The sequence below is a fragment of the Danio rerio genome, chromosome 2 (genome assembly GCF_052040795.2).
Source record: "Danio rerio strain M-AB ecotype USA chromosome 2, GRCz13ab, whole genome shotgun sequence".
In the NCBI taxonomy this organism is placed as follows: domain Eukaryota; kingdom Metazoa; phylum Chordata; class Actinopteri; order Cypriniformes; family Danionidae; genus Danio; species Danio rerio.
Window position 1 is genome coordinate 18,740,744 of NC_141022.1, and position 18,231 is coordinate 18,758,974.

The window sequence follows — 18,231 nt, forward strand, 5'->3', positions numbered from 1 at the left end:
CAAACACTGTTCATTACACTTACACGTTTTGTCCAGCCAGATAATCCTCACACGAAAATACAACTTTGAGGACTTTTTTTTTTTATCTTAAATTCAAACGCAAGAATTGAAAAGCTAACATTAGGCTATAAACGGACTACAGAGCCCTTGGGGCGCTCGTCTGTGACGTCAGCACCACCCTGCTACAGACGACTTATCAAGCTTATTTTTAGAAATAATGTCCATGACAAAGAGTTATTCTCTCTGTTTATTATATAATAATCCACAATATATAATATAATAAAAATAAATACGCAAAACACATAGACCTTTGTGCCTTTTGGATTGTTTTTACATGTGTAAATATTGCAGTTATGACAGAGTAAAATGTGTTCGGATGAAGAAAAAAAAGACGAATCTAGATCACGTTAAAATGATAGTTAATATGAATGTATTTTTACACATTTATTCACATGTTTGCATTACTGGGAGCAGGACAGAGACAAGCTGCACTGGTGAGCAGTATCTTCATAATAGAAACCGTCTTTTTAAAGAAGCGTGGCCGAATTAAAAACTCAAGAGTGTGCTGTAACTAATGTGTTTTATGTTGTGGAACAAAACGTGAAAGTATCTTGAATTTGTGTTAGCCACGGACCTTATTTAAGCGATTTTACTGAAACCTCATACGAAAAACCCATTGACTTTGGGACGAGGGAACCGGAAGTGCTAAAATGCTAACTCGCTTCCGGGTTTTTGCATACAAATTGACGTCATAGTGTCACGTTTCAGGATTGAAACAGGAACAAAACGGGAGAAGAATCCAAGTGCAGATCTTTTAATGTGAAATAGTGCAGCAACAGTGACAAAATCCAAAAATCAAAGTAACAAAGTAACAAAATAAACAAACAAACTATGAACTCAAACAGACTAAACTAGAACTAGACTTTAGCAACAAGAACAGGATATAAACTGGTATCAGGAAACACATACCAACAGGAACGACAACGACCAACTGACAAACAGAGGATAAATGACTGAATATATTGTCCAGGTAATCAACAGAGAACGGAGACAGCTGTGGTTGTAAATCAGTGTAGATGACAGACCGGGTGTGTGCGCGAAGGAATGTACAGAAATGTAGTTCAAAAGCCACTGTAGTTCGCTGGAGGTTGCTAGCAAACTACAGTGGCATCTCGTGGACAAACACAGTTATGACAAATAGTTCCTCCCCTCTATAAGCTTAGGGTTATTTCCAATCGAGGCACACAGATTTTATTTTCCAGGCGCACCTAGTTGAAAACATCTCAACTTTCAAGGACGTTGTGGGCACACTGCAATTCATGTAAGTAGAACTAACCAATCTGCTTTACTCTTTGCAGGGAATATACACATTCTGGCAATAATGGCAGACTAATTACCCGAGACAAACACTCAAGCTCCCAAACAGTGCCTTTAATTATCTTCATAAATAAAACTTGTATCGGAATCGCAGCATTAGTTTGTCCGTTTGTCATCCTATAAGAAAATGGTTGGTGGTCACCTATTTACGATACACACCAGGGAAGCGCGAGTGCAAAGTGCATTGAAAATGTTGAAGGAATATGTAAACGAATTCAGGTTGGGTTTTGTCATCGCCACCTTAGGTGAAAATAACATGTGTAAATGATTGCTGCGGCTATCAGCAATGAGGAGATTGTAAAAAAAAAGGATGTCGAGTGGCTTTTTGTTTTTTTTTCTTGTGCATCCCAGCCACTAGCACCCCATCTGACAGTTTTTTTAGCATAGGGGTAATATAGTCATTCAACTTCCCAATTAATGTAATGTTGCAATGTGTATTTGAATAACGATTATTGATGATTATTTCCTTTGCCTAAAAGCATTTCAGATCATAATTTGTTTTGTTGACAGAATTTGAGGTTTACTGTAACATTAATAATGACACCTTACATATGTTGATCTACCTTAAAGTTTGCTTTGATTGTTCAGTATTTATGCTTTGCCATTGCACACACTTTATGACATTTTGAGAATCTTTAACATTTTTGTTTATTTTATTAGACATAAGCAGAGGTGGGTAGAGCATCCAAAATCTATACTTAAGTAAAAGTACAAGTACTTGCAGAAATTTTTACTCAAGTAAAAATAACAATCTTAAAAGTAACTCGAGTAAGAGTAAAAAAGTACTTGATATATATATATATATATATATATATATATATATATATATATATATATATATATATATATATATATATATAAAAGTCGTACATCTTTGTGATGAATATATCTGATAAAATACTAAAATACAAAATTGTTATATTGTGGTAACTGGTTGGTTTCTTGGCCAAGTTCATATTTTTCTACATCTTATATTATAGTTTAAAGTTAGAGTTTAGTTAAAGTTTTAGAAAGCATGGTTGAGTAACTGATGACAGAATTTTGATTATCTTAACTCACATAGCCATCTCAAACTGGTCCAGCCATTTCTTCTTCAGCTCTTTCGTCTTGAATAGGAACTCAAATCCACTCTGTCCCTGTTGGTGGGTGAGGTAGAACCCGCTGGACCACTGCCAGATGACAAGACAAATAGCACAATAACTGTTTAAAATACAAATTAAACTTATATGTAAATCTCTAACTTTCAGATGTGCATATTAAGTCATTTGTAATAAATGGCACATAATGTTGCCGCACTGGAATATTTAAGGCTTGAGGAGTTTGCCTTAAAGCTGTGAAGGGAAACGGCAGTGAGGGTTGGTGGGTGAAGGAAAAAGGGGGCTCATTTTATTTTACACAGCCAGAGGCAACCTTGGGGGGAGTGGACACATTCATCACCAACTATTACTATTCAGTGAGTATGTGGAAATGTGCTTGTGTATATTTGTGTGGTATAGCATTTATGCACACTACTGAGGGATACAGTGCAAGTTGTAGCATTCCATTCTATTCAGGGTTTTGCTGTTAAGAGTTATTTGTCTGTCATAGGCATGGGATGATATCCATTTTCACGGTATACCGCGGTTTGGAAAAATCAAGGTTTTAAAACCACCCAAAAATTTTTTACATTCCTAAGGTATGTGTTTGTAATATCTAATGAAGACAGCAGAAGTCAATGATACGTTTAGCCTTATCCAAAATATTTTAAATGTTTCACAAAATAGAACACATTGTGTTCAAATGTGAAAAGTGGAAGTTTTAGTTTTTCACCCAGACATTTAAAAAGAATATATTTTAGAGCAGTAATAGCAAGACCATGAAACTCTGACATTTTTATCCAAGATTATCATACTGCCAATTCTATAAACAGCTAAAATAAAAATAAAATAAAATTAAGATAAATAAATAAATAAAACAATCCAGCATTTTTTTCCCACAAAATTGAGTTGATCACATTTTTATTTAAGTATTACAGTGTTTTCTATATGATTATGTGTAAATGTTGCACTTTTTATTGAGGAAGAAAAGTAATTTTTTTTTTTCGTTTTGTTTATTTACAGAGTGCTACAAGGATTATGACACATTTATGCACATTAATTTACACATTTACTTAATGATTAGATTACATTTTTTGAGTGAACAATCCCTTTAAATAGAAAAAAAATCTAACCCATAACCAAACTACAACAACATAAAGCTAAATAAATGGAACAAAGTATAAATAATACTAATCTTATCAGGGATTTTTGTGAGTAAAAAAGTACTTTTGAAGGTCCCATGAAATTAAAATACTTTTTTTTAGATCAGTATTGTTAATTTTTAAGATATCTATAAGCTAGTGTGACAAAAATTAGAAGATATAAAACTGATCATTTAATTTAATTTCAAGAGTTCACACTTTCCTGATGATTAAATTTGTTTGGCATGCTGTCCCGGGAGAGAGCCCTGAGCTCATGAGATCCTCGAGTCCGGGGCTCCCTCCGGTTTGCAGGGCAAGAGGTTAGTTTGAGCTCAGGTAGATCTCAAGAACTCCCCTGCTTTAGTAGCTAATGAACAGATAGTGATAGTGATTGCTCTTAAGAAATAACTACTTACTAGGAGCAAGTCTATGGTGCCAATTTGGACAACTTAAGTTGCATGTTTTTGGTTAGTAGGAGAAAGCCGGGGAACCCGGGGGAAACTGAGGAGGGGGGAATGTGTAAACTACGGAATTGCGGCTGGCTTGGTAAGAACTAGAACCAGTGATGTTCTTGCTGTAAGGCAACAGTGCCAACAACTGGGCTACTGTACCACTCATCTGGCATAGGAGGAGAAGTAGGGGTGGAAAGGGGGATTCTTTAAAATGAAGATGGCTGTTATATGGAACGTTGGGTATTTAAAGTGGCTTAAGAATAGTCTGATTGGTGAATCATAAATTGATAATGCGGGACCAGCTGCAAGCAATCATAAGCACATGATCCTCTCGAAATTAGTTTATAAACAAACTTTACTTAATTTAAAAATGTTCTATTTATTTAGCCTATATATGCTATTAAAATATATTTAATTTATTTATTTATTTATTTATTTATTTATTTATTTATTTATTTATTTATTTATTTATTTATTTAAACTATATGAAATTAAATTACAACTTGTATTTTACCAAGAACATTTAACTGAGCTCTGTGAAAAGTTTTGTATGGCCTACAGACAAAAATGTAATAGAGCCATGGGTGTGGTGAGTCGGCATCTATGTCTAAAATGAAACTATTTCTCTTATCAGAAAACAATAAACACAATTATCCCAGGCAAAGCTTTGTATAAGATTTTAGCTAATATGAACAAAACATGGAGAAAACACCTCCACCCTCCACGAAAAAAACAGTCACCCGCAGGCATCGAGTCCTCCGCCTTCAAGCTGAAAGGGCAGAGAATGAAGCTCGACTGCCCCCTACTGGGGATGTATTTCCTGCAATCTTCAACAAGCAACAGCTAGTCATGACATTCTGTTCCCTAAAGGCCGTCTCACAATGTGCAATTTTTTTATAATCCTAAACGATTGTTGCATGTCAGATTGCACGAACATGACACCCATATCACACTGTAAGATTTCAGCTGTCATAAAGTCAGACTGAACGACGATGAAAATGTGCCAAACACAAAAGAACACACCACTGGAGTTTGACGTCATCCACCCGTGAAACTTTCATTATCCCGCCTAATGAAATGATTCCTCCCAGCAAACATAAACAATCTGTAGCTGCAATTTTGCAAACGGAGTGTCTCGATAATAAAACCAGGAAGAAAGAAACCGTTTTGACATTTCCCTGCGGTCATTTGAATTGTCGCATGGATTGCGTCATCAGATACTGCTCTCCTATTGGTTCTTTGATTGACACTTTGTAGCTGTCACACAGCAGGCAAGTGTCTGAAATCTTTTGAGACTGCCAGAACTTCACCGGAGGGAAAATCTGATCGCAACAGCTGTCTGTAAACATGTCAAACCAACGATCAAAGGTCACAGATTTTAGCCGAGGAATTCAGAAATCTTTCAGGTTTTCCCAAATTTGTCTTAGATGACAAAATATTGTCTGAAATCTCACAGTGTGAGCAGGACTTTAGACACGCATGTCTAAAGACCACATCTGTACACAAGTAAAGCTTGCAGTTAGTCACTTTCACCTGAATGGATCAACGGTTTAATTCACCTCATACTTCAGATTCTTATCAAATAATAACCAATCAAAAACTCTCTAGTATCTGACAAACCCCGCCCCCTTCAAGATGCTTTTCATTGATCTCAATCACTCTCCCTGATAGAGCTGTGATGAAACAAAACACAATTGGCTGTTTTTTTTACACTATGACCCACCATCTCTTCATGTTTCAGATGAGATTACTTCAAACATCAAATAAAACTGAATATTTCAAATCACTTCACGGGACCTTTAAAAAGAGTTACTGTTTTATGGTAACAGTGACTCTTATTAAGAGTTTAATAATATAACTGAAATAATGATTAACAGAGTGTTCATGAAAAATCAGGAAAAGTCATTAAATTTGCTTAAAGTTAAACACATTTAATTATCTATTTTAAAAAATCTGTTCTGTGTGTTACTGAAAGGCTGAAACAAGAGCACATGTCTATGTTCACTACTCACACAAAATCTATATCTATTAGTGCATGGCAAACAACATTATCATTGAATTAATTTATAAATGAAATCCCTGTGAGACTTTAAACCATAATTATTGCAGTATTTTTTATTCACGTTTAATTATTCTTAAAGCCTGTCTGCATTATACTGCATTACCAACCAACCGAACACACACGGTGGCAATATTACAATTACAAACTTTTCTTTCTATCAAAATAAATATGTTAAGAGAAAAAAAATGAAAATACTGCAATTCAATTAATATTGTACCTATACTATAACCTATACTAAATATAAAGTTTTATTGCTATTTGAAAAAAAAGTAAAAACAAAGTTATATTCATACCCCCTAGTTTTCAGTGATTACGCGATTGCTGAATCCAACGCAAAATAAAAGTCATTTTTTTTAATTAAACGAAAAATAAAATTTAAAACATTTAAATAATCTCATAAATCATTCAATTCCAAACCATATAATCAAATTTGATTGATTTCAGTTTGCAATTAATTGTTTTACGTGACTTATAGACTTTGCATACGCAGTGCACGTGATGTATTTGAGCGTCTCTCGAAAAATGGCATCTCATCTGCACCCTCACAATCATTACTTTACATGGGATCGGGGCAATTGTTTTGCAGCCTGTGCAGTAAGCAGAGGCGGATGAAGCGAGAGTGATTTAAGTCAATGCAAAGATTGGATTAGAAATCCTGTGACGCGAATTGGCCGTTTTGTGCGCTTGATGAGCGTCAGACTGTAAAATAAACTGTGAGCGAACATCTATCAAACTGAGCAGTGGAACAGACAGAAAACAATCAGCTTACAATGATGTCGATTGGTTCAAGGATGACAGCCGCTGGACGTGACCGAACTGAAGGACATTTTTTATGCTTTAAATGTATGATTGGTATTATGATGAGCGTTAAATCGATGATTTCGTTCCACTTTTTTTCTGCAGTTAACAAGAGAAAATGCTTCCCTGCCATTGACAAGTTTTACGGCAATTTGTGTTTTAGGTGTATAACAGTGGGGAAAGCCCTAACCCATGTCGAGTGAGTTTCATGATGTCAGATGCTCCGGGGAGTGAAATCTGAGAGAAAATAAGATTGTGGATAAAAGTATTAAGATAAAAGTATAAGTTTTACAACGTTCCTTTAGTTTAAACCTACCATTGTAGATCTTTTTTACATCTTGTATTGACGAGAGACCAAAATAAAGAAGCTTTATATTTATGATTTGTGTCATTATCATTGTGTCAGATTGCACACCCACATAGTAAGCTAATGTAAGGTCATGTAGCTAAATAAAAATAATAATTAAAAAAATCAATAATAATAATAAAAAATATATATATTATTATAATTGAAAAATTATATTATTAATTTTGTTTATTATGGAGTTTTGCTATTTTCCTAAGACATTTCTTTAGTCATGTCTGTGTGCAGGTGTTGTGGAGAGAGTTAGCCGTTGTGTACCGTGCCTGTCAAAGACGTGAAGGAATAAGATCTATGAGTGTATTAAGTGTGTATGTGTCCTGAGGAGGGGCAGAAAGACACTTCAAACAGAAAAGCCAGCGGGGCTTTGCCTGGCCAAGGTCTCCTTGAGACAGATTTCACCACACCATCTGTTCAGAAGAAACCTTCCTTTTGGTGAAAGGCATAAAAGAGAAAAAAATATCAAAAGTTTAAAGAAACATCCGCATTATTTTTACATCTGTATCACTATTGCTAAGCCCAAAAAGAACATCAGAAAAGCAAAAGGTAAGCTGAGGTTGAGCCCTCTGCTTTCACTGACTGAATGTGCGCACCACTGCAACCTCTATAGGCCCTATCATACACCCCGGCGCAATGCGGCACAAGGTAAGTGATTTTTGCTAGTTTTAGTCCAACGCAGCTATCATTTAAACAGCTTGTACTACTCAACTAACAATAGCAATTGCATTTGATACTTTAAAGTTTGCAATTGTATGTACTAATTAAAGAATTAAAATGCAAACGATTGTTATTGTCTAATTAAACATATAAAAACCACTACCTTCTTTACCTCAGGAGGCTTTGGTGGATTCGTGCTCTGTTTCTAGTCATTTTATTTATGACATTTGTTTATTATTATTATTTGTTATACGCATACACTCAAAAAAGTAGTTTGTTCAAAGTAATATAAAATAAGCTGAAATGGAACAATTTTTAAAGTTTTTTTTTAAGTTAACCCTATTTCCTTCATGTTGTCCAAACCCAAATCGATTGTGTGGAACCCAGCATTTTTTACAGTGTATTCACACGTGTTTATATATTTTGCTTTAGATTTGACCGCTCTTCAGGTTTTAGTAATTGTGACATCCATAGTGATATGTGATAAGCGTGTGATTAGGCCCTCACAGAATCTGCATGCACAGAAATCAGCAGATTTTTAGCCCAACATTGATTCTGTTAATTCACTTGTGTAAATGTGTGTAAATTTAAATTTATTCCGTTTTCTTATTTCAGTAATATTATTGACAAATGTTTATGATTTTTTTTACTATACTGTGTGTAAAGTAATATTTCCTGTCTTTTAGTAGATATATTATTTAAGAGACTTGCTTTGTTTACAAATTAAGTGGATCTAAATGGATTTGCATTTTAAACATTATATAAAAGTTAAAGATGTATTATTATTTTTTTATTTAAAATATTAAGGCTTTAGTTATGATACTCGCAAAATCATTCCGCATTAATTCACTTTTTTTTTTTTTTACAAAATTCTGCGCAAAAATAGCAAACAATGTCAGCAGATTCTGTCTGGCCCTAGTCATGATTTGTGATATGCATAACCATATAGGGGCATAAGAATAGCAAATAGGGTGTATGTTTAAATACTGGGCTATTAGGTAGCTCACAGCTTTGTGACAGTTTTTCCACTTGTAAAATCAACCATGTGAATAGCAATAACAAATTCGCCATGATGTGACCCAACCCCCTTTTAATGCGAATGGAAAATGAGAATCTGATTGGTTTAAGGCACATCACGCCCAAAACACACCTATAACTAATTAAGAGAATTAACGCAATCTCATGGCAATTCGTAACTTTTTGATTTAGTGGCTAATTTGTATTAATTTGTGCGATCAAACTTGTACAAATTAGAATGAATTGCTCATCACCCAATGACCCAATGACGGCTGGATTTAGGCATGGGGTTGGGTGCCACGCCTTCTTTTTAAAATCGTATGAGAATTTTCGTACGACAGAACTTCATTACAGAAATTCATACAAATTAGCCACTAAACTGACAAAATGTAAATTACTTCCGTTTTCTCGTGAGAGTAGGCTTGTTTGAGATCACCGAGAATCGATCACCGGTGATCACCGCAAGATGCATGCTGGTTAGAAATTTAAATTAATTTAAAAAAAGTCATAAAGAGCATTACATATGGTTATTTATTTAGATTTACACAAACAAAACAAAACACATCTTTGTAAAACATAACGTGACCTATATAACTAAATGTAATTAATAAATCATTAGGATGTGCATGTGCTGTATTTTATTTCTTTCTCAGTTTTATGTCCTGTTTGTTGTCATTTTCACTTTTTGTATGTTTGTGTGAATTTTGTATTGTAATTTTTATGCAGCGTCATTCCATGAAAGTCAATCCAATATATACATATATTAAGGGTGTAGTAAACAAGACACACATACACACACACACACACACACACACACACACACACACACACACACACACACATATGTATATGTATATGTATGTGAAGTCAAAAGTCATGTTTAATAGACCAAGAACATTTTCACATTTTTTCCCACAGTGTAATAGTTTTTATTCTGAAAAAAGTCTTAGGCTATTTATTTTAGTCTGGCTGGAGTAAAAGCAGTTTATATAGACCTAATAAGCATGTCAATGTAATTAACCCCATAAGAATTTCCTTATGTCAAACAAACTTTTGTCATGACCCGTCACTCAAAAGCATCTTGCTAGCTACTTCTTTATAATGTAGCCAAATTAGGTTTCTTGAAAGTTTTCTTGCTGTATAAGCTGTTTATTTTGTTATTCTTTTAACGTTTGTTAAATATACAGAATTGTATTTTAAATACACCCTTTTAGTTAATGAGCTGTTCACCTTCTGTAATTCTGACCATCTTTTTGTAAAAACAGTGATATTTCTATTGCATCTACTCCCACATTAAAAATACTATAGTAATATATACTGTAGTGTTTTTAAACCATATTATAAAATAGCCTATTTAAATTTTATAGTTGCTCTGGTATCACAACAACTATAAACATAACCCAATACTGAAAATGCTATAATATTTACTATAAATCACCATAGTATTTTTTCATGAGGTCATTCGTCTGCGATAAAAAACGTGAACGAGATCCAGGAGTTTCCAGGTGGCTAAACAGCGAGATTCGGCAAGTGTCCGACTTCTGATGTAATTTTTGAGCCCTCCTCTTACTGCAGATGCCTGCTCTCGTTTACAATGCAGTCAAGGCGAGGCGCACCTCAAACGAGCCTATTGTGAGAATACGGACAACCTGTCACAGTTGGGGGTGTGGTCAAATGAAGGGAGAGCGGGGGAAGGAAATCGATGGCTGAAAGTGTGTCTAATTAAGATTATTATAAACACCTGTTTCTTTTCAGTAATTGGAGCTGCCTGTAGGATAGCATGAGAGACCTGTGATTCTATCCAAATGCCCTTACCATTTTGTGAATTTTTTATACAAAATAAGTCTCTTTATTTCCTACCTGATTCGCCGATTTTGCCTTCTTCCTCACCCACACATTCCAAACATTGTTACACACCCCTTTTAGACCATGCGCCAGGTGCGTCAACTGTTTTTCCCTTTTTTAAAATAATAAAAGTTGATTTAGACACACCCTAAATGCAGTGTGAGCTTTAGACCGAGTTTAATATATGCATTATACATTTAAGACAGCTGCTTCTGATTCGCATGACATGGGACCTGCTCTGCACAATGAACACATAATTTAGACTCTGGACAAATCCAAGCATTCCACAGCGGTTGGCTCAGCATGCTGAATGTGAGCTGACATGCTGCACTAATCCGTCACCATCTATCAACCCTCATAAAGAGCAGTAACATCTGTCTATGATATCACTTACATTCACCATCACAGTTAAAACGACAGCTTGAGTTTTGATCCCTTTTGCCTATCAATCTTCTATATTAAGTAACTATATGAAGATTTATTGCATTATAGCTTAAAAAAATATGACTTTTTTCACACCTTAATAACCTAATATGCCCTTTTCACAAGATGCAGCTTAAAGTATTTGTGAGATCAAAATAAATGTTTTTATGGAAGTTAACATCAGTATGCTAGTCTAAAGTTTATCTAGAATCTAGTATGCTGTGAAACAGGCGCAATCCACACTAAGAAGATAAACATCTGAAGACTGAAGTCTGGCACTTCTGCCTAAATGGATCAATATATATGTATATATAGGTTTTTTATAAAGTTTGACCGATTCACGATTTCAATTTAGATTTTTTCTTTTATTGTGTTACTCGTCTTCTCAAAACATTACAACAACATGACTGAAGTAACATTCTCTTTAAAAGTAACTTGAAAAACCATCTGGTTAAGGAACATTGTATTTTTAATGGCCATGTCATACAAAAATCGGTCAAGGTGTAAATAAATGTAAAGCAAATTCACAAGTTAAATAGCCTTGCTGATAAGAAATATTTGTGTAAATATTGCAATTGTAAGAATACAGAGGTATTTTTTGCAAGTGTTGCTGAGCCTAGGAAAGATTGGCTATCAGCTCGGCTTTGACTTTGTCTTCTGATTGAATGACAGGTTGTAATGCTGCTGCTATTTTTCTTAAAAAGATACAGTGGAAGTAAAGGACTGAACATGGAAACTGTAAAGCCTAATTTAACCCAATGTGTGAAGTTGTGGATGTATAGCAGGAGCACATACAAGTACCAGATCAGATGTGTGTCTAATATAAATTAATATATTTAATCTATTTTTCTATTTTCCCCTTTTAAATACCGATCATTTAATGCGCTTTGCTCCACTCTGTATTATGCTGCCTGATCTGTCTGGTTTTTAGCCAGGTCCGCTAAATGACGTCATGGGGGCGGGTACTTTCATTTTCACTGCTACAGTCCCTCACCTCTACTCGTGTTAAAACCAAAAGGTCAGCGCGGTTTTTCACATGGCAGGCTTTTACGTCCTTCATACATGTTGAGGTCGAGTTTATCGACTTGATGAGGGAATGTCTTGACAATCCACACAGACGTGCAACAAGTAAAATCCTACATGACTTCACGCTCTAACAGGCAGTCAAGCAGGTCGCACACCAGAAGCGCACAAGACAGTTTAAACTATCACACACCAAACGCGCACATTTGCATGATATTTAACATGAATCTAATCGGATGGCGCTCTGTGGGCCGGCTGAAATATGAACTGCTTCGTGAATCGTGGCTGGGCGGCACCAGTGTGTCTATAGAAACCTGTTTAGAATTCTAAAATCCATGGCGGCTGCGTGGTGCTGCCTGGCACTGCGCCGAGAGGCTCTTCTGGTTTGCTTCCTGCTTCATACAGAGAGTGAACCAAAGCGCATTGGTGCCATTATAATGTATCAAATATATATTTAAAATAATAATAATAATTGTTTTTTATTCAAAACAATCTTAAAACATAAATTCGAATTAATTGAAAAAAATCTGAAAAATCGCCCAGCCCTAATATATATATATATATATATATATATATATATATATATATATATATATATATATATATATATATATATATATATATATATATATATATATAATTTTTTAATAATTCAGCATAATTCAGCTTCTTATTAAATTTTCTGACCAATCAAATGTTCTATCTCACATGTTCCGCTCCCTTCAAAATGCTATATCCAATTGAACACAGCCATTCCCACTGGCAGAGCAGTGATAATAACAAAGAGCTATTGGCTGTTTTATAAAAAGAGGAGGAGCTCATCTGTCCAGTCTTTATATTTCAGGTAAAATCACATTCCGCTTAAAACAAAAATCATGCTTCAAAGCAATTTTAAGACCTCTCAGGGTCTGACAGTCAGTTTCAGTTAATGGTTCAGCTCAAATTAAAACATTTTGGGGAAAAAATTGCATGATGTTTTCAATTGTCTCTTTAAATGCAAATGAGCTTCTGCTCCCCACTCCATTTTCTAAAGAATGCAGAGCTTTTACAGCATGTGTCTCGGATAATCTAAAAACAGCGTTTATTAAATATTAATGCTGGGTGTTATTGAATGATGACAATTATTTTATCATGAATTAATGCAGATGTTTTTTTTTTAAAGTTTTTTAATATTTTGAAACACCGTTGTTCACTGGCTTTAAATACACATACCGGGAAGAAAAAACGCTCTCAAAAGGTTGGGTAATTGATTAGTATTGACTTAGGAAACATCATTCTCACACTTTTCAACCAATGAGAGCATTTGGGCCGGGACTAAGATTGCCGCTAATGCTCAGTTTAAAACCAAAGCTATATGTCACTACAGCAATGCAGTGTTTTCATATCACTTCATGTCTGAAGTACAGTATCACTTGAATGCAGTCCACACTGTTGATGCCAGCAAATCACACACCCAAACAGTGAACTAGGTAATGGTAAGCCTCGGCAGACTACTTTGGAGATATCATTTGCATTTTCAGATAAAGAATCTAAAGAATCTAGAATTTTTAATATTTATTTTTTGGGATTATCCAAATAAAATTTAGTACAAACATGATCTTCACAGACTAATGTCCACTGCACAAAAAACTTTGTAGCTGCTTTTTTTTTTTTTTACCTCACTTTTAACAGTAAACTGCTACAGAATGGACTGTTTATGGTATTTCCTGATAAAATTAAAGCTTTTTGTTTTTATCTGTTACAAAAATGTTTCTGAATGCTAACTTGATGTTGCTTGCAACTGTACTGTTATTTTGATCACGCCTCTGAAATCCAAGCATAACCTATTTTCTATTACAAATTAGGCAACATTTTTGTGTCCTGGCAGAGGCAAATATCGTTGGTTGCAAATTCAATCTGATTACACATTTTAAGTTATAAGTTATATTTAAGCAATTAAAATTTTATGGGAATATGTTTTGTTTTTTGTTGTTGTTCATGCACTTACTTTTACAATAAGTGCTCAATGCAAAAAAAAAAAAAATTATTATAATAATTATAATTGCCCAGCACTATTAAATATTTATTCATTCATTAATTTATTCATTCATTTTCTTGTCGGCTTAGTGCCTTTATTATTCCAGGGTCGCCACAGCGGAATAAACCGCCAACTTATCCAGCAAGTTTTTACGCAGCGGATGCCCTTCCAGCCGCAACCCATCTCTGGGAAACATCCACACACACATTCACTACGGACTATTTAGCCTACCCAATTCACCTGTACCACATGTCTTTCGACTGTGGGGGAAACCGGAGCACCCGGAGGAAACCCACGCGAAGGCAGGGGGAACATGCAAACTCCACACAGAAACGCCAACTGAGCCGAGGTTCGAACCAGCAAACCAGCGACCTTCTTGCTGTGAGGCGTCAGCACTACCTACTGCGCCACTGCCTTGCCCACTATTAAATATATCAAATATTATTAAGTAAATATATAAAATCTTGTGTTGCACAAGTCTTCTCTGTTTAAATTTTCTGAGCACACAGATCTAAAAAACAAAAAAAAAGGTATTAAAGCAAGATGTCACATTAAAAAAATCGATTCATGTTTTTTATTCTGAGATATTCTGAGTCAATTATCAAAAGTAAGAATTCCACAATCAAGATCTTACCAGATCATAAAGTACCTGAAGATTCCCACCCCTATGCCACATGCATTATGTAGAAAAAAATCTTATCTTCATTAAACAACACTTGGTTAATATTTGAAAAAAAAAAATCCGTTTTACAAGATTGCTCATAATTTTGCCTTCAACTGTATATTGTAGATATATAGCCTGTATAGCCTGTCTTATGTGTATAGTTAGGTATTTGAGAGTATATGTTAGTTATGCATAGTTATTTTTAATAGCTCTTACAGTTGAAGTCAGAACTATTAGCCTCCTTTTGAACTTTCTTTATTTTTGGTCACTCTTTATTTTGATGGTCAGTTTGTTGAATTCAAGTTACTTTGCATCTACATGCCAACTAATTCTCTGTTAGGTTAGGGTTAGGGTTGGGGTTAGGGTTAGTGTAAGTTGACATGTACTTGCAAAGTTTTCTACAGTCAGTTAAATGTCTGTTAAAGGTGCAGTATCAACAGATATTGAGCAGACAGTCTACTAATACTTAAATGGACCATCAAAATAAAGTGTTGCCTTTTTATATTTCCCAAATGTTGTTTAACAGAGCAAGGAAATTTTCACAGTATGTCTGATAATATTTTTTCTTCTGGAGAAAGTCTTATTTGTTTTATTTAGAATAAAAACAGTTTTATTCTAGTTTTAACTGCTAGAATAAAAACAGTTTTAAATTTTGAATCCATATTAAGGTCAGAATAATTAGCCCCTTTAGGCTAATTGCTTTTTTTGATAGTCTAAAGAACAAACCATTGTTATGCAATAACTTGATTAATAACCCTAACCCGGGGTGCGTTTCCAAAAACTATCATTAGCCAACTAAGGTTGCAAGTTTCATCGTTACAAACTAGTATTGGACGATATACAAAATTTTCAGATCGCCATATCGTCCCCCTTTGAGATTGCAGATACACGATACTATCGCATGGGGGCGTGGCAGTATATATAAATATATATAATACATGATTAATATATTTAACCATATCAAAACACATTTATTAATCTTTCTGCTGTTTTTTAAACTTATTTAATAACCTACTGTATTTGCATTACCTCTGATATTGGATAATAATTCAAACCAATGCAAATCACCGCACTGTTATAGCTAAATAGGTGCTGAGACCAAAATTATTTCAAACAATACTCTGCTATGGTGGGGTGCGAGACAGGATTTGATTGTGACTTCAGGTTCATGCTGTTATCCTCGGCCTGCGAGACTGCCGCAAAATGGATATAATACACATGGATAAAAGCAAATGAAATTATATTTATCCACGCATAGAAACAAGGATGCATTTCAGTCGTTTCAGACGGGATGCAGATGGAGGACTGTTTCTATACGGTGAAGTTTTCCAATGTTTTGTTTAGTAAGAACGGTGCAGCTTTAGGTCTAATCAATCACAAAAGTAATCATCAACAGTGTCACATTTGTATTTGCTAAGATCTAACACAATGTTGTGCTTGGCATATGTGTTTACTGTTTTCTGATGAGAGTTTCATTTTAAACATGGCTGCGGCAAGTCGGCAATAGCCTATTGCTCTTATATTAAATAGCCTATTTGACCTAAAACTTTTCACTAAGCTCAGTAAAATGTTCTTTAGTAAGTTATTATTAATCTGTTTAATAGTTCTTTAATGCAAAAATGAATGTTAAAATACAGGTTGTAATTTAATTCAATGTAGGCTAGTTTAAATAAATAAATGAAATATATTTTAATAGCCTATATCAATAAATATAGGCCTAACGTATTTTTAAATTCAATAAATAGGTTATTTTCAGAAAAATGTGTATGTCGGTGTTTATCATTCTATCGAATTAAACACAAATAAACAAGTATGTATATTCTGTGTATTTGAAGGAGCTATCAGTGCATGCACTGAAAAAAGGCAATAGACCACCTTAAAACCTGAATAGGCTATTAATAACATTTATAAAAGATAAATAGCTTTTTTGTGAAAGCAAGAGAGAATTTTGCGGGAGTGCTTTTATAAAGGAGTCTCAAATGACCAACGACCGCAACACGTTTTATTTCAGAATATTTGAGCCGGTTTCAAAGTTCTTTCACTCTCTTCTACAGTTGTTTCATTTTTAAAAAATCGTTTTATTTAACTTGTTTCTTAATTAAATCCAGTTTTGTTATTTAGTCTATTATTTTAAGCCTATGCAATAAAGTTGCAAACTAATTTGCTATGAGATGTGGCTGTACCCTCAATAGCAGCTCGCGCTTAAACTGCTGCTGCTGCTGAGACAGAGACGGAGAGAGAATGAGAGAGAGAGAGAGAGAGAGAGAGAGAGAGAGAGAGAGAGAGAGAGAGAGAGAAAGCGTGCAAGAGTGCAATTGAAATTATGCATTTTTATCCGAAAGTGTCAGTCAAGTGCGGTCATATTTATTTGTAGTTCATTTATTATTAATGATGATGATTAAAAATAGCAATATTATTTATTTTATTCAATAATGCAAAAAAAAACAAGTAATAGGTCTACATTAATACAAAATGTCTTTAAAATCGTCATAGGTTTCAGCTCTCTGCAATATCTTTGCCTCTCCTCAATACACAATACTATCGTCTGTCGGGACAAACCCATCACAAAAATAGTTTGTTGATTTGACGTTTCCCAAATCCGTCGTTCCAACAAACATTCGCAAACTGCTTTGCTTGTGCAAAACTTGTGCACTTGCAACTACACCTCTGAAGCTGTGGTTAGAAACATAGTTCCTGGCTGTGTCCTAATCCCACTTATCCCCCTATGCCATATTCATTTAGAACATTCTAACATTTAATGGAATAAGTAATAAAAAAGCATTAAGGTCATCTCTCTTAGGTGTAATTTGCTTTCAAAGTATTTTTACATTTCAGCTTTAGCAATCTTCATGTTTACAATTGCGCTCCCTTCACAGTGCACTTTGAAAACATCAATGTCATTTTAAATACAGCTGAGCGGAATTTATAGCTAGTATATCTTTTCAGTCATTGCTCCAAAACTTGTAAAAACAAAAAACATAGCATACGTTAATGATTTTATTTTAAAGTAAGCTATTTATTAAGAAATGTAGCCTACTGTATATTACATGGGCCTAGAACATTTAGAACATTTCTGCAGTGGTTTACATGTGTCAAACTGTAAAAGTAGACTTTTCAAAAAAATAAAAAAACAATATCCTACCTAATAATAATAATAATAACAATAATCGTCATCATCATCATCATTATTAATATTGTTATTAAAGTAGGCATTGCTAGATGGATGCTAAAGTATAGCTAGGTGGTTGCTAAGGTGTTGCTAGGGTGTTCTGAGTGGTTGCAAAGGTGTTGCTAGGTGGTTGCTAAGGCATTGCTAG

General features: G+C 34.4%; 1 protein-coding gene across 3 annotated transcripts in view; it reads right to left on the reverse strand.

Moving 5' to 3' along the window:
• vav3b (vav guanine nucleotide exchange factor 3b) overlaps nt 1-18,231 on the reverse strand; it is a 167,174-nt gene that overhangs the window by 71,534 nt on the left and 77,409 nt on the right. For all 3 annotated transcript variants that reach the window (XM_087239616.1, XM_087239615.1, NM_001126393.1), the window contains one exon: nt 2,437-2,546. In XM_087239616.1, coding sequence (XP_087095742.1) covers nt 2,437-2,546 — 110 coding nt within the window. The remainder of the gene's footprint in view (nt 1-2,436; nt 2,547-18,231) is intronic.